This window comes from Crotalus tigris, unplaced genomic scaffold (genome assembly GCF_016545835.1).
Source record: "Crotalus tigris isolate CLP2741 ecotype Arizona unplaced genomic scaffold, ASM1654583v1 scf7180000017630.2799268, whole genome shotgun sequence".
NCBI lineage: Eukaryota > Metazoa > Chordata > Lepidosauria > Squamata > Viperidae > Crotalus > Crotalus tigris.
The window spans coordinates 1,804,678-1,828,059 of NW_024096524.1; the positions used below are offsets into that span (position 1 = coordinate 1,804,678).

Sequence of the window (23,382 nt, forward strand, 5' to 3'; positions counted from 1 at the left end):
TTCTTCTCAGACAGACCCTGTCATTAAAATCAGCTTTATAACACCGTGAGAAATTGGATGTAGGACTTGGCTACCAATTAGTAATTCATGTTCAACTGTTTTTTTTTCATGTTCTTCATCTCAGAAATAGCCAGTAAAATTGGGCTTTTGAATCATGATATTACATATTTTGCTTTAAAGCATGTTGCTAGAGAGAAAAGAACTGAAGACATGTATTGCTTACACCAGGTGTCTTCAAACTTGGCCCTTTTATGATTTGTGGACTTCAACTCCCAGAATTCCTCAGCCAGTGTGTCTGGCTGAGGAATTCTGGGAGTTGAAGACCACAAGTCATAAAAGGGCCAAGTTTGAAGACACCTGGCTTACACCACTCATTCTGTATTCATAGTAAATTTAGTTCATCTCTAAGATATCAGAGGTGATTGCACAATCTCAGTTTAGTTCATCTTCAGGCATTTGAATTTCTGTCTGCACTTTTCCAGAAGTTCAGGGTGGAAATTTATTTCGAGTAACAGCAGCAGCTGTTCGGGAACACTTCCGTCTATATGCCTGCAGGGCTTGGTTTATACAGATGAATATGAGAGATTTACAAATCTCTATACAATTAGAAAACCAGAAATATTCTTAGACTAAAAAAATAAAATAACACTCTTTATAACAAAACTGTCACATAAATTAAAGGCAACTTGACAAGTGAGCCTCAGCACTTAACAGTTGGTTTGTCAGCTTTTTCTCTGGGATTGTCTTTTAGTTGAAATTTATTATTCCAGTTTAGTGGCCAGAATTCCCTCTTCAGATCTAACAATAATAGCCAAGAGCTCCCACAAGGTAGACTAGGTATTATTTTCAACTTGATCTGATATAGAGGGAAAATAAACTACAAATACAAAGATTGTTGAAATCTTATGATTAATCCTGGGCAGTTCATAATCTAATCCTATAAATGATGATTAAATACCAGAAAGTTTGCATAAGGTTGCTGGCTCCAGTACCGTATATGCCGGCGTACAAGGCAACCCGGCGTATAAGACGACCCCCGTCTTTGTCGCCGAGCCGCATTCCTAGAACGTTGTCTTATACGCCGGAAACTACCAGTATTTCCGGCATATAAGACGACTCGGCGTATAAGACGACCCCCGTCTTTGGTGCCGAGTTTAGCGCTTGCGGAAGTCGTCTTATATGCCAGCATATACGGTATATTAACTGAAAGAACTCCCACATACATATAGGTTAAATCCACAGACGGGCACATGAGTGCACACACGTTTGTTTACACATCCCTATCTAAAGGGTTTATTTATTTCACTATAGCAGATGGTTTCCTATATTCCTTTGAATTTGTAGGACTGATCCTCCTACTGAACAGAACAGAGCTGGGTTTAGGGATAAATAGCAATAGCAAGCAATAGCATTTATACTGCTCCATACTGCTTTACAGCACTCTCTAAAGTGTTTACAGGGTCAGCATATTGCCCCCAACAATCTGGGTCCACGTTTTACTGACCCCCCAGAAGGATGAAAGGCTGAGTCAACCTTGAGCCAGTCAGGAACGAACTTCTGGCAGTGGGAATGCAGCATTACCCTGCAGTACTACATTCTAACCACTGTGCCACCACGTCTCTTGGAAATAAAAGATTCCCATACCCATATTTAGCGCTGTGGATCAGGACAATAGCTTTGCAACTCCCGTTTATCAAAACTATGTGGAGCCTGGCAGTTTATGTTTCCTCAGGGCATAAAAGTAGAAATGACTTAGAAGGAAGCAAAACTTACAATGTTCCTGAAGAAGTGGACTACTGGGTTCTCATCCACATAGCGTCCATGCTGAGACCTTGGATGAGGCAGGGAACTTACATGGCTAACTCTGGAGGCATGGTGATAGTCCTGAAACACAGGGTAGGTCATACCTGTAGATCAGCATGTATTCGGAAAGTAATTAAAGTTCCCCTCTTGAAATAAAATCAAGAAAACAACATGGATGTATTCATTAAATCATCACAGAGTTGTATTTGATTTGATAAAAACACAATCTTATTTTTTTTTTTAAAAAAAACCTGAAAGTTGGAGATATATTTCCAATGATTATTACATTTAGATCAGGGAACAGGCTGGCTGGAGAATTCTGGGAGTTGAAGTCCATAAATCTGATTTAGATGCTATTGCTAAGATGCCATAATTAACTTACCTCTTATAGGTCATTTTCTTCTCAAAACTAAGAACATACAATTCTTTATGCTTTAATTCCACAGACAGGAAAGAACTCAGGTAGTACTGTCCATTTGGAAAAGAATAACTCTTCCAGTTTCCAAGAAAAGACTTTTTTTTTTAACTCCTTCAAAAATTTCCCTTGGAGTTCTAGCAACTTGAGATTGTTTGTATGCAGATCAAGTATAGTATATTGTTATTAATTTGCAATCCAAAGCTTCCACATATATCTGTCTATTACTGAATGACAAGGATGTGCAAGGATGTGGAAGATAGCTTCTAGAACTCCTTCCAACTCCTTTAGCAAAATAGCTGTAGGAGGTCTCTGTAGTTTCTTTTATGTAATGGAATTATTTATTTATTTATTAAATTTGTTTGCTGCCCATCTCATCACAGGAAGACTCTGGGCCGCTAACAGTGTTAATAGGTAAGTAATGCCCATGTTGCATTAATGTGTGTCTAACTTTATCTAGAGTTTAATCAACTTATTCAAAGTGAGTATGTATGAATTGCCTCTATGGGTGTCTATGTTTCTGCTCTCCCTTCATGTTGCATCTGCATGCTTCTGTATATACCAGGAACTTGCATAAGTTTCACTGTAAGCCAGGGATGTGCAATTTTAAGACTTGTAGAGGTGGGAGACTCTGGGAGCTGAAGTTCACAAGTCTAGTTGCCAAGGTTGGACGTGCCTGCTCTAAGGGTGTAACAAGGATGGAGCAAGGCAGAGGGAATGTGAGCTGCTACCCAACCTTCTTTCTTGTAGGGATATATTGGGAGATGGGTTTTTTTAATTGCTTTTCTTTGCAGCCCAAGATTGGATCTAGGCCATTTTAAACCCCGAGTTTTCTTTTGTTAGTTTCTGCTGCCACATGAAATTTGTTTTCATTCTCTTCTGTTTCCAGTGAATTATCCTGCTGAGAGACGGCAGAGTCATGAGCCTCTTAACCTAATTAACCTTTCCAACCCTCTGTTGAGTAAGAAAGAATAAAAAAAGAGAGGTCAGATGAGGCTAGCCAAATGGCTTATTTTCCCTGGCTCTTTAATTTCCAAGATAGATACAGAAAGCCATTTAGGAGTTGGTCACCTCTTTAAATTCAGTACAGAAAGTATGTAAACATATGAAGAATAAGTCACCAAGCAGCACTTAATTGTGGGCATGATTGAGTAACATTTAAAATGTGATCGGATGCTTAAGTGCTCTGTATTTTATGCTTGTGATAACTGATGGCTCGTCTCCATTGAAAATTTTAGAAGCAATGCTGGATTAACATGATCCAGAAATAAGCAAAGAACTTAGCAAATCATTATATTTTATTAAAGCAAGCCTTATTCTAAACCTGAATGCCTTTAAGTTGCAAAGACATCTTCTTTAGACATCAGGTTTTAAAACATATGTGGCAAAAATGAAATAAAGTATGAAGTTATAAGAAAATGTTGATGTTAAATCATAATGGGAATGAAATTTAGCATTCACATACACATACTCATACGCCAGCCTTCCGGACATAGTTGGCCATTAACTTATGTTGTGATATCATAAAAAGGGATACAGCCAGTTCTTGTCCTTACTGCAATTTTCTTTTTGGGAGTGGTGAGTTAAGGTTGGTGATAGGAACAGTAACCTCCCAGAGGCATATTTCTCCAATTCTCAGCATTAACACCACCTAAATATTGGAAAGATTGCTTTTGGCTATTTTGGACACAATATCAGTTTCTAGGAACCTGGAGCATGCAGCCCTAGGCCACAGGCAACCTGTAACTGACTTCATAAATCATACCATGAACTATAGATAGGCCATAAGACAAATGGAATCTGCACCAGAATGATGTAGCAAGAAATGCATTGGTTCAGTGTTGCAATTAGTACATTCTCTCTTCCTCCATCTAGTTTTGCAAATCTTCAAGACTGATGTATTATCTTGGCTGCATAAAGATCAGTACTTGGAGAAGTGTGATTATAGGGATCCATATAATTATTCACTTCTAGTGCTACTTGATGTCCTGGATGGCAAATGGAGGGTATGACATGGTGCTCTCCTGAAATAATTTCCCATATTTAAGAATGATTAATAGCCCAGTCTGGAGAGAATTTAAATATGTGCTGTATAGTTTGCATTAAAACTCATTTTTCCTTCTACCTGCCGCCCTATGAAGAATTGTATGTAACTTAACAATTCCCATTGTTGTATATCAGTGGAAGTCCTGATTCTGCTCCCTGTCTTCAGTCTGTATCCCAGAAGACAATAGGCAAAATATGATGCAATATGCAGTAAATAATATATGAAAGAGCGTCTATTTTAGAATATTAATTTCATGAACTTTTCTTGGCTTTCACAAAAATATGCACACACTTACCTTCAGTTCCAGGAAGACCTAAATTAAAATTTGAATATCATGTCTGAATGATTCATCTTTGCTTTTGCTGCTAATTATACCGGCTTGCCATTATAGATCTCAGATGCTCGAAAGAAAGTTCCCCAAGTACTTCAAAATTACACAGCTATATTTTTGTTTTTTATTGTTTATTGAGGTACATAGCTTACTCTTTATGAAAGCTTGTATAATAATTTTCCCATTTTTTAAAGAAAAAAATATGCCTCTGTTAGCATGTAATGCAAATTCCAACACCGATTTGATCTAGTCACTCCTGTAAGGAAAGATTTGTCCCAAAGAGAATAACAGAATAACAGAATTGGAAGGGACCTTGGAGGTCTTCTAGTCCAACCCCCTGCTCAAGTAGGAGACCTTATACCATTTCTGACAAATAGAGTTGGCTAACTTCCCACTGTTTCATGTCAACTGATTATCTGATGGTCTGTTGTCTCTTCTGATGTCATTAAGATGAAATTCTACAGAGCCTCTGTGAAAATGAGGCTTTCTAGATAAATCCTCCTGTGATCCTATTACATTACAATTTTTATACCCATATCCAAAGATGGGGGTAGATAAGCTAACTCTGTTCAAGATAGCACTGTCCTTGGTTGTGTGTGCACTGCAGATTTTTCTTGATGTGGGAAAAAAAGAGGCAGCTTCCAATTTTATTTTATTTTTTTGCTGTGGCTGGACTGTCATAATTGCTTAATACATCCTGAATCATGTGCTGCCACCACACAGATTTGAGCTAACAGGCCAGGATAAAAGATATGTTAGAGACCCATGTTGTGCAAAGATGCCTATTAGTTAAATATTTGGAGACGAAGTAACAAGATTAGCCTGGGGCAAAGACGCAGATTTGAATATTTTGTGAGAGTTCAAAACTGTACAAGCAAAAATAAAATCTGCCTCTCTCAAATACACCTATTGAACTTTAAACACTAGAATTAAATAAAGATGTTTCCTATGCTTTTATTATGCATGGCTGGAGACCCTAACTTTCAGTGCTGCACTTTAATTAAAAGTCGCTCTTCTTCACCCTGCACCAATTATTCTACAGATGGCTTTCTGTGAGCATTGGAGACTCAATGGTTTTTGGCATTTTTTCCCTTCAAATTTCTGAAACTTTTCCTCTCAAGTCACCAGCACAAGTTGGAATAGTTTTTATCAAATCAGCAAATGCAGTTCAATCATATCTACATAGGAAACTAAACCAAATCAGTTGAATGAAAATGCTGAATTATGTAAGAAATGTCTTTTTAAAGTGAATGCCTGTCTTTTCTGAGTGATCGCTGCCAAAGTGAATTCTTTAATGCTGTTATTACCTTGTTTTCAGGAAAGGGAGGGGGAGGGCAGAAGGAAGGAAGGAAGGAAGGAAGGAAGGAAGGAAGGAAGGAAGGAAGGAAGGAAGGAAGGAAGGAAGGAAGGAAAGAAGGAAGAAAGAAAGGAAGGACAAAGACTGGAAATGCAGTAAATGTAGAGCTAAAAGTTTCCTAAATCCTGCCATTCCTGATTTATCCATGGATAGCTAGAGTCAAGAAAGAATTGTTGACAGACTATTACTTAACAATAATTAATTCTCAAGTCACAGTGTTCTCTGGAGAAACAGTTTCTGTTTTTAATTCATTTTAAACATCCCGATCTCCTTTTCTAATAGCCAGTTTTCAACCACCTGCAAGAAAAGAGATATATCCTGATCATCAGTGAAAATGAAACTCAGAGGGCTCTTCTGGCCTTCATACAAACATTATGCCGTGGAAACTCTGGGATGTCTCTCATCCTGAAGGCACCAGGTTGGGGAAAGACTTCAGTAACTGGAAGTTTTCCTATTTACAGAGATACACGTGGCTTCAAGCTGAATGGTGGCCATCTTACCGTCTGTTTGTTTGGTTTTAAAATAAGATTGGCACACTTCCATCTCAGGTGCCTTGATCAAAAAAGTCCTGACTGCCCCCAATTGCCTGGGGAACAGGTTCTGTTGAAACACAGGAGAATGAGCCATCTCCATCTCCAGTTTGTGTAACTAAGCAACAAGAATTACCAAGGCAACCAGGCACTTTCAGGTAGATAAAAGCTAGCAGATAAGAGCTGAGTGGTGGGGTGACTCTGGACTGAAAGCTCTTTCAACATGCCAGTCATCCAATCAAAGTACTGGGGGTGATGGAGAAGAACGGGGCTGTAAAGCTTTGTTGTTGTTTTTCAACCATCTGGCTTCCCCTTTTTCTCTTAAAGAGGATAGGCTACAAAGATTGTTCTTATCCTTGAAGTGGATTCCGACATCAGAAAGCTGTGTGTTCTCCAATACCTTTGTATCTGTATCAAAAGTATAGTTGTTACCTTTTTGTTTTTTTGGGAAGCACAACCAGCTCAGTTCTCTTGCTACCTGAAATCTTAGTTTTATTTCAATCGAAATTGAGATGTTTAATGGATTTATGTATTAGTTTTATGATGTATGCCCCAGAGTCACTATATGAGAGAGTTAGATATACGTGAGAAATACATTGAAATAATAAAATTGCTCATTTCCTTCTTAACTAATGCCAAAGTGGGTTTTTGCTGTTGTGGTTAAAATGAAGATCTATCAATGATATGTTTGCAAGAACAAATGAAGCATGATTATTGGGACCTTGGATACTCATTGAGAAGACAGTATTTCAACAGTATTTCAACTGGTGCAGCTTTTCTTAATCAAGTATATAAACTGCAGCTATGTAAGTAATTTCTCTCCAATACCGATGACACTAATGTAACTGCCAAGGGTCCTTTACCTAGTCAACTAAAACTACAAGGGAATCCAGCGCTGCTTTCTTGTCAAATCCTACTAAAAGAACAGGACTTTAAAAAAAAATCAGTGCTAGATGAAAGACATTCTGAGAACAAAAAAAAAAAAAAAAAAAAAATGACAAGAAATGTCATTTTAAAAAGTAAGAATTTAAGACACAAATACTGGACTACCATTTAGAAAGGACTACTTATAGGTTGCATAAACTACAATCTAATTTCCATCCTATCTTCCAAGCTGACAGGAAAAAAATAGCATTTCTAATCCCAAACTCTGGAAACTATTGGTTGGAGAAGACTATATTTAAACCCTTTCTTGTCACTGTATTCTTTATCTCATTCTAGTACCTGCATCTGGGAAATATAATACTTACCGTATATTGCATCTGAACAGAAACAGGTAACTCTAAGGGGAAAGATAGCATGAAAAAAAAAACCTGCTGGGGTAGTTTCTTTGAAAATCTGCTTTGCTCCATTAACAGAAGATCCCAGAAGTACCAAAGCAATTGCATTATTAGTAAGGCTCTTTATCTGGGCAGTACATTATATACCAAAGTATTGAGAAATTCATCTCACTCTGCTCAGGAAGAACTCCAGAATGACAATTGTAGTTTCATTATTATAATTTCGGCTAGAGTTTTTGAAATGGGCTTATTTAAGTCTTCTACAAGTAAAAAATATGATTTTCACCACAGGTTATGATGATTTTGTAAATAATTATAGAGTTGCAGCCTGGCCTTATTTCTTTTCATATGCAATGTTTGCCTGCTGTTCTCCCGCAAACGGCACTGAACCAGATAGTTGCATATGCCTAGCAGTCTATTTCAGTGAAATTTTACATTTCGTCTTTTTCTAAAAATGTATTTAATGGTGAATAGACATGCAGATACACAGACAGACAGACACATACACACCCTACATCACCAACACAAATGGTAGTGATTATACAGTGAAGAAAGAAAACCTTAAAGTGTAATTAAAATAATTATTAAAATAAAGTAGATATGATAAAAGCAAGAAAAAAGTTGCAGGTAAAAAATATTTTATATTTATGTATACATAAATATAAAATAAAATTTACCTTTATTAGATCCACAATGAAAACTGTATAGCAAAGATTTTTGGTGAACATTTGAAAATCTGGCAAATAATTTCAGTACAAGGTTTTGCAGACTAATAGTAAATGTATTTGCCTTTAAGTTATGAAGAAGATATTATTGTTTTCGTTTGTTATATTGTAGCATACATTTTTTATCATTCATTGAATAAGAAATAAAACTGAAAGAAAAAAAATAGATAAAATTTGTATTATTTAAAAATAACCCTATTTTTTTGGGGGGGGGCACTATGTATTCAACCCTGGGTTTCCTGCGCTTTCAAATGTGATAAAATTAAAAAAAATGTAATACTCTTGATTAAATTGAATATTAAATTAAAATACATTTAATCTTCCAAGTATCCTAAGAAATAGGATAGGTTGGTAAATAAGTCCTGTTTGAGCACAGACAATTTCAAATTATTTCTGTCTTATGGCCACATTTTATGTCCAGGAAATAATTCTTATAATTTCCTTTTTTACTTTGAAGAATGTAGTCCTTCCTGTTATCTTCTGGACTTAGAAATAATATGATTTTTAAAGAGCTATCAAAGTTCTGAAAGCCACTGAAATAAAATTAGTTCTGTGAAAGAATGCTAAAATATCCCGTAATGAAAAACTATTGTTTCAGAAGGTTTTTCTGATAATACTTCTCTCAATATTTAGTCAAACTAGAAAAGATTACTGAATTTGGGCTGCAGAAGCCTGACTAGCCGACAGTAACGATGTACAGTCATTGTGAACCTTTGCTACCATCTAATGATTATTCATTGTTTTACAATATTTAATAGCTCTTATATTATAATAATTGGACTGTACATACTTTGATAGAGTACACTTAGTATACTAGATATACTAAATATACTTAAGATATACTTAGTACACTTAGAGAATACTTAGAAGAGACTGTGGCTGTGCCTCTTTTGAGTCATTTGGAGACATGAATCACCGAATATTATCTGTTATCTGCATTATTCTAGGGCATTATCATTTCCCTTTTTATTAGGCATTATATGGAACAATACTTTTGTGTACATGTCTGAAAGAAATTATTCTTTCCAGAATTAACTTCCAGTTTCTAATTTAATATAGCCAACATTTATTTATCTTTCAGATCAATTTATTTAATTGATCTTTCAGCCCAAAAATGCTGCTGAAGAAAACTAGCATTTATCTAGCAAAAGAAAGTTATGCTAGCTTAAATGTTTCATTCCTGAGAAGGTCAGATTGGGTTATTGGAAACATGTCTTAGGTGTACCCAAACTGGAATATTGAAAACCCTTCTTCTATTTCTGTTTGAAATTTACTTCTGTTCCAGAATGCAATTTCAAGATTGTAGGTTTCAGGCCAGATTATATATTATTCTACAAGGGCTGCAATTGCTACCCATTTCTTCCTGGGTATAAATCAAAGTATTTGTTCAAGATTCCCCAGGAGCCCCCTCTAGTCAGTCTTGATGGAGAGATCTTTCTGGATGTATTTTTATGTGTTGAGATAAGAAAAGAGGCCTTCTCAGTGGCTGAAACTAAACTTGCTATTTCATAACTGGGAGTGATATTCTTCTATGTAGTATTTCAGACACGGGCAAAGATATCCTTTTATAAGCAAGCAGTTTCTCCCCTGGTAACCTGAATGTTAGTAGAAGCCATCTTATTCCTCTGCTAGATTTACAATTCTTTTTTTTTTAATTGAAAAGTTTTATTGACAATTAACAAAAAAAAAATTAAACCCACAACCCCCCCTCCAACCCCCCCACTTCCCAGAGCCGAGTACAGGGTTATTACAAACATATTAAACAAAATCTAATTAAATTTAACAAATTATAGAATAACTAAATTGATACTTAACCCTTAACTCCCTTTAAACCTCAATATCATAATATTATAAACAAATCCATTTAAAAACAATTATTATAAAGAACCATAATAACAGTAAATAAACTAAATAATTTCCATTATAAAATGCTTACTAATAATCATTATTTAAAATTTAATCATAGAATAAATGGAACTTTTTAGTTCCATATTTAATCTTAGATTTACAATTCTTATTACATACTTTTCTAAGTGTGCTTGTTTTGACTTTCGAATATTTTAAATGTGGCGGTGGTTTAACTGCTGTAAGTTATCCTAAGTAATTTGTGTACATAGAAAACAAACAAACAAACAAAAATAAAATAAGTGGACCCTGCCATGAAGAAGAAAATATAAAAAACAGTGTTTTTATAAGTACATTGACAATGGAAGAGTGCTCTTGAATTTAATATATTTGTCTGCTGTTGGAAAGGCAATGGGGAAAGAGCAAATTTGCCTCATGGGTAAGAAGTTCCAAATGCTAGGAGTAGCTACTGAGAAGGCCCTGGATTTTCACCAAGACTGTCTCCAACGGTGATAAGTTTGAGAGAAACGCTTCTTCCAAAATTCCTGTATGGGACAATTCAGTTTCTTCAGATGCACTACCTATATAGTTATGATTTGCATAACTAGTTTCTAAATATCTGCCTGGAAACAGAACTGTTAAATACTACATGGTCATTATAATGGATCCTGTTCAGACATTCAATTGAACATTTCTACCTCAGATGAAGTTTTCAACCACTTTTCCAAGTTAACTTCAACTCAATGATCATATACAGGAAGTCCTTGACTTATGACCACAATTGAACCCAAAATTTCTGTTGCCGGGCAAGACAGCTGTTGACTGAGTTTAGCCCCATTTTACGATCTTTCTTGTCACAGTTGTTAAGTGAATCATTGCAGTTGTTAACTCAGTGATACGGTTGTTAAGTGAATCGGGCTTCCCCACTTACTTGGCTTGTCAGAAGTGATCACATTACCCCACGACACTGCAACGTCATACATACATGCCAGTTGGCAAGTGTCCAAGTTTTGATCGTGTGGCCATTGTGTGGAAGCTGCAACCGTCGTAGGTGTGAAAAATGGTCATAAGTCCTTTTTTCCAGTGAAGCTGTGATTTCAAATTGTTGTTAGATGAGGATTACCTGAGGTCAGAAACTACTTGCATATGCTACCTTCACCCATTGACATCATTGAGGAAGATTATATTTCCTGGTTCTCTTTCTAACATGCACATTAAAGGGGACAGATTTAAACTAGCTATGGGCCATTTCTATTAACAATTTTCAGCTGCAGCCAATACACACTCATTCACTGGCATTATTCATTGCTTCTTGTCCTGCCGTCTGGTGCTTTTACGTATGAAGTTTGCTTCTCTGTTGGATGCATTTTCAGAAGTAATGTTTAGTTCACATTGTGCAAAACTGAATAGGACTTAATGAGTACGTTGCATTTATCAGTGCTAATTGCAACAGTTCTTACCAGAGTCAGGTTGTATGAATATATAAATGATATAGGTAAGAGGATGACTTTCTTCTGAGGCATGTTGGGAATATTTTGTTTGCTTTGCATTATTATTTTTTCTTCCTAAAAGGGTAAACACTATTTAGTATTTAGTAGAAACATATATTTATGCATTTATTTAACATATTTATATGCTGCCTCAATAAGAAAACTGGGAAGCTCCTATTAAAAATACAATGTAAAAACTACCTCATATAAAAAAAATGCAACACAACAAATATAAAAAAATAGATGGCCACAATAGCTCAGATCAGAAAAAGGCTTAAAACAGAACCTCGCTCTTTAGAAATATATGGAAAACTGGCAAAGAGTGAGTCAGCCAATTTGCTCCAAAGAGGGTAATCTACCACATTGACACTGCAATCAATCAATCAATCAATCAATCAATCAATCAGTCAATCAATCTGTCGGTCAGTCAATCAATCAATCAATTAGTCAGTCAATCAAGCAATAAAGCAATCCTCCCTTGCCTCACACTTTGAACCTCCCCAAAGTGTGGGAGTAGGAGTGGTTTCTCCCTGCTACATCTAATCATCATCTAGATCTGGGTTGGGCCAATTGGCTAGAAAGACAATCCTAAAGAGATCCAAGTGCCAAGCAATGGATTAAAGCAGTTGTCTAAATTAGACCAGAAAACAATTGGCAACTAAAGCAGGTTCCATAAAAAATGGAATTTTGTGCTGTCAAATTTGGGTAAGTATTTCTTCACATCTACAACAGAAAGTCCCATAAACAGAAAAAGGTGAATTTAGATCTTATAGAACATTCAGCGTCTATGTCAAGAGAATCGGAGGCAGAACCACTGTGTACAAAATATGCTGTATTCCCATATATTTGCTTGGAATTATTACAAAACATTAAAAATGCACAACTTAAACAATTGGCCACATACAAATAACTTTTGGGGATGAGCTTTTTTCATATGGTAATGTGCAAATTTTTGATAACAAAATATACATTTTAATTCTGAACCTATAATGTTATTGCAGACTTCCAGATCTACTAAGAACCACTGGAGAATGCTGGCCTGTATGTAAAAGCCATGTCTATAGTATTCTTCTACATATGGGCAGTTATTAGTCAAATTCATCATATATTTGGGATTGTGCTGAGTGTTCTTGTGTTCTTCTTTACTGTTGATTGGATATCTTGATTTTTGGTTTCAGAAAGCAAAAAAAATTGGAATTTGTCATACAATTTGCCTAAATGACAATATCCAACCAGTGCTTCCAAAAATACAATAATGGTTACTATCCTGAGTGGTTTTAATTTGAGAGAGGATAAAGCTAATCACTTTGGCTATATAACCAAACCAGTAGCAATGTACTTTGCTCTAACAGTTGCTGAGCAACAGCAACAGGAAAGCACGACTACATTCCTATTCTGATACACTGTACTCACATCCTACTCATGTCCTACTCCTGGATTTTGTATTGGTGTCTGGAAAACATTTCAACAATCGTTCAGAGGTCTATATCAATATTAGCAGATTCCAAATGAGCTTGTGGATAAGCAAAGAGATGCTTGATTCATAACGTCAATTGATATGACTTTCTCTTAAAAAGTGGCATTTTTACTTTTTAATATTTTTTGAAATATGACCTGAGGGAGTAGAGTTTTCATTTGTGTATATTCAATACTTCCCTATTATGAATTCTATCATCTTATGCTGCAGGACATTTGAATCTCCAGATGCAACTCAGAAAGGGAATCTTAATGAAAGATAGTGTTTTTTACAGAAATATTTTTTCTTACACCATAGTTCGTACGTTTCTTTAGAGAATTTCTTGCTTGTTAGTTAATTAAAAAAATAAGGATATAGATGGCATATGACACCAGTTTGCTTAGCGAAAACGTTTAAAAATGTTTCAGATACTTGCTGGAAATGTAAACAACAGCCAGGCACTTATTACCATGCCTGGTGGACATGCCCTATCGCTAAGAAATATCGGTCTAAGATTCATAGATGGTTGGAAAAGATGATGAAACTACAAATAGAATTTAAACCAGAATTGTTTTTGTTAGGAATGTTAAGACCTAATTATGGTAAAGAGAATGACTATTTGATATTGCATGTTTTAACTGCTGCAAGGATAATATTTGCCCAATTTTGGAAAAATGAGAATCTACCATCTGACCAGATTATTATCACCAAAATTCTAGAGTGTGCAGAAATGGATAGACTAACATTAGAAATGAAAGAAAAAGATGATTCAATTTATTTTAGAACTTGGGAAAATATTTTATCAATGGTTAGAGACACGTTAGAACTTCAAGGATTTAATATTTTAGACTAGATGACTGATTTTTAATCGAGTTCTAACTAACATTTTGATGATACAATTACTTTTCCTGATTTACTGATTTTTATTTGTTACTTTTGATTGTTAGGATTTATTTTTTTATTTTATTTCTTTTTGTGTGTATGATTTTATTAGTAGTGTTTACTTAATAGATTAACGTATTTGTTTACTAATTATTTTTAATATGTTACAGTTTAAGCTTTGTTAAAAATGGTTGAATATGATACTTACTCATTATTATGAACCGGACAGTTGCTTGTTTGTTGAAATATGTGATTGTACCTATCCTTATTTTACCCTAATACCCTTTTTCCCTCCCCTCCCCCTTTCCTTTTTACCCTTCCCTTTACCATACCTGTATTTTTCCTATTTTTCCTTACCTATATAAATTTAATAAACTTTTGTTAAAAAAAAAAAGGATTAATTCTCATGCTTGCTTGGAGAGTTAGAGAGTTGGCTGCCAGAAGTAAAGCATTTCATGTGGGAGGGAAATTATATATATTTTTACCTTTTTTCTTGATATCGAAACATTGAACTTCAACCAATACGACTGCAGAATCCTCTTTTGTTTTTGTCCAAGGATTCAATTCTTCAGATTTAATCTTTAAAGATTGCATATTGAGAGTGGGGTACTTGCCAATTAAAAGCAGACAAGGTTATTTTTTCTATTTTTTTAACCTCATTTCTTCTAATCACTAACTCCAACAAAGGGCAGGGGTCTGAATTGATCTGAATATTAGATCAAGACCATAAGAAATCCAATCAAAATCTTAGGATTGTCACTCTGCTGCAAAAATCAGATCTGCAAAACTAAGGATGTCATTTCACCAACTCTGTACATTTTAGAAGACCAGATGATGATTTTCAGTTGGGTTTGAATGGTAATATGTGTAGTTAAGAACACAATTTATGGCTATAGTGGGAGAAAAGAGTGGTTTCCATAGAGAACACTATAGCAAAATCCAATAAGAGGCAAGCACATTTTGTAGCAATCTCTGAAGACTGAATTATTACATGCCAGCAAAGTGTACATTCTGAGGTTCTTTTATTTATTTAATTGAGCAGAACTGTAGATCCCTTTAGCACGATCCATTTTATTTGAAGCTTGTTACAGTTATCTATTTTACATTTTGGAGTTCTTCTCACCTCAAATCAGCTATCTTTCAAAGCCTACAGTTCTTTATTTCGATCAATAGAATACAGTATGAAAATATATGACAATGAACATAAGATGTTAATGTATTAACAGAATGTATTAACTACTTCATACAACATTTTGCAGTGGGAAAGGTATTTAAGAAGCCCTTTACCAATGCTTACAAAGATCAAATATTGAAACAAAATCATGTTAATCACAGACTCTGGAAAGCTAGTACCATTGATTATATATTTTACAATGCTACAATTTATATCTCAGTTGCACAAAATCTACACGGGTTTTATAGACACAACAACGTTTTGAAAGAAGAAAAAGTCACAGTACATCATTTCTGTCAGAAAGTATATACATACTGAAAGTATATACATATCGATGTGGCTAATTTCTCCAAATATGTTGCACTGAAAGTACAGTCTATTGTAGGTATTACTATTAAAACTGAAACAAGTCTGAGGGCTTTGCTTCATTACATTTTGCTTTTCACTTTGAGTGGTCTGTGATGAAATAAGAAGTCCCTGATGAACCACAACTTCTGACATCAATGGAATTGTTGAACCAATAAATTACAGTTACAAGATTCATAACAATTAAACAAATTGAAACTATAATGTGCGATCTTAGTTTCTTCTGAATACCTCAGATAGAAACACAAAGATTCTCTGGTTTATTCAAGGCTTGTTGCAAAAAGAGGAGTAAAGGGCAAAGGGTATTTACAAAAGAACAATGAATATTGCAGCTTAATAAATCAAGATATGATCCTCTGAATGTGACATATCATTCAATTCATATTAATAATGATCTAACATATGTTCTGAGAAAAAAAAACCAAGCTTTTTATTCTTGAAATATTCCTGTTCAGTTTCTTATTGACTGAATGTGATTACCTGAAGCATAACCATAAACTAGTTCAATTGATTTTACATATACCTATTTTTGAGAATTTAACTATATAAAATATTTAGACACTACATTAAATAGAAAATGTGTCTGTAATGTCATTAAGTCTAAAAAATTCCACTATGTTTCCACCAATGCATAGCTCCTGAGCGGTAATATAGTTGCTAAGCTGAAACAGTTTAGATGCTGACATTTCATTGAAATCTGGATTGACAAAGCCATTCTAGAGTGCAGTCTAAATGGTCCTATACTGTGTTTACAAAGGAACTGGGGCCACATAGAAAAATCCAGTTAACAAAATAAAACTGAGTCTCTCAGTTTTTACTGAAGTGCCTTAAACACTACACCAAACTAGCTCTCAGTAAGTTATTTAGAGGCTATATTGATAACTAGGTCAATGAAAGATCTTAAAGTTCATGCCACAAAGGGGTTCAGAGACCACAATTCCATTCTCCACAGCTAACTCATAGAAATCTTTAGGACAATCTGGTAATAATTATGGGCTTGAAATGACAAACTAATTTGAAACAGTTAATAAAATAATAATCTTAGTAAGAAGGTATCAGAAGGTAATACTTTGAAGTTAAGAAATCATTTTATGTTTTATCAGGAAAACAGAATCATTTTCAAATGGCCCAAGCATCTAATCTACGGTAGCTTTCTAAAATCATCCATTGAACTGACTCTTTGATATGATAATGTATGATTCACTTCAGTGAATCCTGGTGAATGCTTGCTTAAATGTCTGGAAACACCATGTTTGGCACTACATGCATCAATATTTTTTTTCTACTATATTCTATAAAAATGTTATTGTTTGGAATTAGAGGTTTTGAAACTAAGCAGGCTTATATAATAATAAAAAATCTATCTGTGCTGGACTATAGAAACATGAATAATGGAGGAATGTATTGTGAAAGGCTGAGTTTGTAGAAATGGCTAAATTGTTTAATTAAGGAGACAACTGCACTGCATTTATAAAAGACTTTATAGTGGTTTTACTAAAAATGAACTGCTGATTTCAGGTTGTATTGATTAAAAAAGTTAATTTATGTGGAGAAAGGAACTATGATATGCAATATGGGAAGGTGGAGGTTGATAATTGCTATGCTTGCAATTGCTGCAAGGAAAATCAGACATGGCTTCTTTATCTTTTTCCATTTTTGCTAATTTTCACTTTTTCTTTTATCCTCTTATAATCTGTTTCTTTTTCTATTTATTTTATGTTTCTGTGGTTTTTAAAATCTTTGTAAGATATTCTTTTAATAACCCTCCCCTCTGTGTCAGCTGGATATTCATTTTAAATTGTCTAAACCATTTGGTTGGAGGTTGCCATCCATGATACGAATAACCAGCTTGGACAAACTGCTCTTTCTTAATGCGACTAGGGTGAAAAGCATCTTTGGGGAAGCACCTATCCTTTGCCATTCCATTCCTGGGGTTTCTTCGGAAATGCGGTTGTTAATGTTGCAGTTGCTTGTTATTTATTAAAAACCAGGTCATAAAGGAGATTTGGGGCCAACTTGTATGACAGCCAGACCAACGGTTTGAAACCTCAAATTTGTTCTCTATTAACTGTAATTTCCTTCTCTCACTATGCATATATTTAAGATGATATATAGGCGATTTGTGTCCTGCCACAAAGGAGTCTATAGTTATATATTCATTTTCGTGCTTTTTATTATTTCCTATCCCTTCCTTTCATGCTTCTTAAATAACAAGGTAGCAGAGAATCTGCATCCTGCAGCGATGAAGAAGAGGTAGAAACAAAGTAAGTATTCTTCAGGCTTTCCTCCATCCTACTCTCTTTAAACAAAGCATATTATTATTCAAACATGTTTTTTCATCCCTGGATATTAATAAGAAAATGTCTCTCTGCAAAGAATTTATAATGCTCTTTCACTGAATGTCAGCAGCTTCTCTAGACAAAAGGGCTGCTGTGTTTGCTACATTCCAACGTTCACTGATGTGGGCAGAGCAGTTATATAAACTAAGACTGCATTGCTTGGGAAGAGATTTAGTATATTCCTCTAACCATCATCCTAACTTACTTTGAACTCTGGGAATCCTTTCCAACTGACTTTAGATGACGTTTCTGATAGCTCAACAAGCTCTTCCTGACTTATAACTTTATAAATCCAAAATACTTTTCATGTAAAGAGGACCTGAAGTTTTACAAAGGTATATAGTCATAATTTTAGTCTAACACATGTTCCATTTGAAGAGAGATCTGTGAGTGTCATGCTATGTGGGAATGACCTTGGGTGTCAGGTCGAAGAACGAATAGCGAAGATGCAGCTGTACCCACAAAAGGAACTGATGCATAGTAAACACCTCAGAGGGACCCTCCTTAGCTTCTTGGACTGTAAAAGTGAGGGGGACATATGTACTTTCCAACATGCAAGATTCTCTTAATGTAACTTTACAATAAAGATGGAATTTATACTCATGAGTGTTTTTCTTGTCTGAATTACTTCTCAGGATTGACAGTGAGTTTGTTCCCTCATGATTCTGATTGCTCAGAACATTTCTTCTTTGAATACAAGATGCAGTACAAGGGCATCAAGATTTCATTTTCAAAATGCTTTCAAAATATACAGTGCTTGTTTGTGTTAACTATTTATATATAATAATTAGACACATTTAATAGGAGAGATACAGTGTATTTCCAGCTGTTCTGACATAGTTACGGATAAATCCTTTTCTGCCACTCACAGAAGTCAAGAAAGTCTAGGACAGTGGTTCTCAACCTTTCTAATGCCGTGACCCCATAATACAGTTCCCCATGTTCTGGTGACCCCCAACCACTTATACATCATCAGGTGCCAGGGGTGTGGCCAAAGGGGAAAAAATGGCGGACAGCCTTGTTTGGCGACCCCCGTGAAATGGTCGTTCGACCCCAAATGGGGTCCCGACCCACAGGTTGAGAACCACTGGTCTAGGATGATACTAATACTATGTTTTCCTAAAAGCATAAACATGCACATATAGTATTTACAGAAGTTTATAGCACTTACTGAATTAACTTCCAGCATTGAATTTCTCTTGGAATGGATTCCTAGGATAATTTTTCATTACCAGCATTATTATTTCAGAGAATAACACTGTTGCACAGTGGCATAGCCATTTGTTACTGATTTTGTCTCATTGACAGTCCAGCATTTAAAAGCAGATGGTCTGTTCTAGCTAGACAATATTTGGAACTGTTTATAGCTTTTTAGTTTCTGTCCCTGAGGCACTGAGCTTTAGATTGTGACAACTGAAATGCATCAATGAAGGCAATGGAAACTGACAACAGCGAGCTATCAATCAACCATGCAAAACAATCATATGTATCATACAAAACTATTTTTGTCTATATACAAATCCACTATACAAGGTAAACAGCAGTTATTGCTCAATACAGAGCCATCTACAGCTTGAAATAGATTTAACTCCTTACCACTAAGTGCTTGAAATGAAACTTAATGAACGATGGTGTCAAAAAATCGTGACTGCCTCATTATCATAATGTTCTTTCATTGATCATAAATAGGTAATTTTACAGGCATGCCATATTGGTCAGTTTTGCCACTTAAAAACATTTCTGTACATACAACAGGGGCCACTGAACAGCCCGAGCAACACTGTAATAATATACAGGGTTTCAGAATTCCTCAGAAAAAGGAGAGATTTTTAACTACCACTTGATTGTTCTCGCAGCTATTTTCTTGCTCTCCTCTTTCAAGGCTGTCCAATATATAATGTGAGTCCCCTTTACAAGAGCTGGACTGTGAAGCAATTCAACATCCTATTAAAAAAGAGAGTTATAGCACCCAAGCTCCTAGTTCCGGCTGCCAAGTAACACAATATAAATAATTGCTCGTAGAAATAGTACCTTCAATAGTGTGCTAAATTTCATACTCTCCAATCACAGTTGAAGTATTTAGAACTGAGATGCACTAAAATATCTTAAGGCTTCCCTATTCCTCCTCAAATAAGATTTGAAACAGAAGCAAAGCAACAACATATAAAACCACAATTGAATTGTATCTTATGGACAGTAAGTATAAAACTTCATTGAGGAAATCAATGGTTGAGCACATAAATAGATATAGCTCACTAGTGGCAGAGAAAAGATACTTTTTGCCTAAAGATATAGAATGAAACACAATACATCAACATGGTTTTTCTTACAGCAATATAAGAAACTGCCTTGCTGCTCCACAGACTGCTGAGCCATCAGCAAACCCAACACTGTCCACACTAACTGGCATTGCTTGTTTGGGTTAAGGAATGCTTTCCAGTTTGATCAAGACTGGACTTAGAGCTTTTTCCATACAAATGATGTGTTCTACACTTTGCAGGCCCCCTAGCATTGTTACCTACGCTGCAAAGAATACATCCAACCAGAAAGACATTTAAATAGTAATTAGAGCCAGAAAAAAATATTACAGTGATGTACAACATTAAAAGATGAAACAACAGATGAAACAAATGTTTTTCTTATATCTCAGCACCTTCCTTTTGCTTTCTCTTTATTCTCAGTAAGAAACACATTTCTATTGTTTATATAGGGGCATGAGATTTGCTTCTGCCATCCCCGCTCAAAAGTAAGAAAAGTCACTTCTGATGTTCAACCTCAAAACTGATGTGAATCAAAATTTCTGTTAAATACACTTAATACAGACATGATCTAATCTTGCCATGCTTTTCATTCTGTTTGATGAAAAAGAGAATACTAGGCTTTTAACTGGATTTCACATTGGTCTGCATTACAATAGTCTTCTAACGCTGCCTAATGCCGTGGAATTGCCCACATGAACAACAACAACAACAAAAAAAATCAGACATTAAACTAATACACTTTAAATCAAAGTCACTGCATAGAAAGATATCATAGATGTATTGCACCAAATTGCAAACATTCTAGGATGCCTCTCCAGGTTTTCAGAAATTCTGCAAGCAATGTCATAGGAGGAAAAAAAAAATCAACAGCAGACTATCATCTTTCTCAATATACATAGGGTGAGTTTTACAACAAGTGAACAAGAAAGATCCTGACTTCTGGCAAATCCTGACAACCAAAACTGAGACATCCAGTTAGAAGATTAAGGACAAGAGAACGTTCCAGTCAATTCAAAGTTGCTATTATATTTTTTGTAGGGATATTTTCTAGTACACTATTTTAAATATTGGACTAATAGCCCACATTGCATTACAACTTGATAGATATCATCCTTTGGCTAAGCCAATTCTTGCTCTTTGGAGATTATTCAGTTCTTGTGATTTTTCTCCCACCCTCCTTCTTAGATTTCTTGCTGCTAATCTGTTCTCCTTTCCTCTGAGCTCACCTTGCCCCGCCTTGGATAATGCTTGTCACCGCCAAAGAATCTGCCCAATGAATCAAGTAGACTTGGTTCCCTGTATCTTCGTGGTGATCCATGTCTAGCATGGTCTATGGTACTTGCAGTTGCAAGTTTGGAACCATGCCGGAAAGAGGAGCGTTTTTGTGAAGCCATCAAATCCGAATTCTCAGAAGCTGCTACTGCACTGTCTTCCTGAATGGTCTGCAGCTCATCTGATTCAGAGGGCCGATCTTTGAAGGTGTTGTCTTCTCTGCCTGGGGCATCTCGGGAAAAGAGGCGGACCAAATGGGGGCGACCAGTTGTGTCAGCTGGGTTGGCTTCCTTCCAGGCATTCTTTGGATCTGCTGTGCCCTTGGAGTCTGTCACCGCTCTGCCCTTAGTGGAGGTCCCATTGTTCTGGTTCACATCTGCCTCTCCTGCAAACAACAAGGATGAGATATGAATACAGGCCTGTGAAAAACAGAATGCTAGAACAATACTGCTTTCTTCCCCTTGCCTTGAGCTAGCTGCTTCACACAAAAACTATAGATTATATGCAACTGCAACAGATCTGCCTTTTACTGAACCAAAGACATACATATATATTAATTCTAGCAAAACTTATAAATCACAAGTTGGAGTGTATCTCTTTATTCACTTGCAGTCAGCATTGTAAAGACAACGTTCCTTAAGTGATTGTTAAGGTAAACTTTTACAAGAAATGGCTAATGATTCATACTTTAAAACTTAAGATGAATCACATTTAAATGTTATATTTTTTTATTAAATTTCAAGGTTTTATGCTTTTACAAGATCCCATAGAGTTTCCTGCCCATTACCCAAATGCCAAATTTCCTGATGTGATTGATTTCCACCAATATTATCACAGGGTACAAACTAATACATGCCATTTCTTTAAATAATGATAAAGCAAATATTGGTCCTTCTGTCACTTTTATCCATGTTCCATTTTTTCTGACAGTCTCATGTTCTTTTTCAGTTTGTTATAAATAAGTAATGGAGCCTGACTGATGAACATTTGTGAGAACCCTCATCATTGCAGAAAGCATTTCAAGTTATTAATACCTGGCCTGTGGCAATAAATTATATTAACATTCTAAATGTACAATATAACATTTCCTTATGATTTCACAAGGTGTTCCTCATTTGGAACTGATAGACTGCTGCCCTATTTGCAGTCGTGACAACATCCAATCAAGATAGCAGTGGCCTTTTAACAATTCTGATTGTCACTCATATTTTAAGGAGCAACACTTTGCTCAATAATAGCTGCCAATTTTAATTGCATGAAATATGGCATTAAAATTAGTTTTGCTTCATCACGACAGCTCTAATTAACGCTTTGGAACCAAATGCCATGTTCATTAATAATATTTCTGCCACCTTAATTTCAGCTACTTTTTTGCTGACTCTAAATGTATAAAATTACAATGGATACGTTAATTAATTGTAACTGAGCATAAATTTTGTTATACAGAAACTTTAAGGCTGAATTAAAAATCAGATATGAATACCTGCAGGCAGATTCTATGAAAAAATATAATTTTATTTGTTAATGCTAACCAAATTCTATACCATAATACACATTCATTATATGAAGGAAAGAAAAAGAACAATGAAGATATTGTGTCTAATTAAATGCATTAACAAAACACCAGAGCATCTGCATGCTAATATTTTTACTACAGTTGTGCTTTTGTAAGTGAATGCATTTAATTCTGGACAACAATGGAGGACATTTGTGCCACAAAAGGAGCTTCTCTCAGTCCCAGCAAGAGCATCTTACACCGTTCTTTAGTAAAGAAAATATACACTGACAGTTTTTATTCTCCTATTCTTT

The 23,382-nt window shown here is 35.4% G+C and overlaps 1 protein-coding gene across 1 annotated transcript in view; it reads right to left on the reverse strand.

The window, feature by feature from the left end:
• LOC120304171 (myelin basic protein) overlaps window positions 1-23,382 on the reverse strand; it is a 133,513-nt gene that overhangs the window by 9,246 nt on the left and 100,885 nt on the right. The window contains exons 4-5 of the mRNA XM_039334409.1: window positions 21,528-21,958; window positions 1,774-1,884 (exon numbers count right to left, since the gene is read on the reverse strand). Coding sequence (XP_039190343.1) covers window positions 1,774-1,884; window positions 21,528-21,958 — 542 coding nt within the window. The remainder of the gene's footprint in view (window positions 1-1,773; window positions 1,885-21,527; window positions 21,959-23,382) is intronic.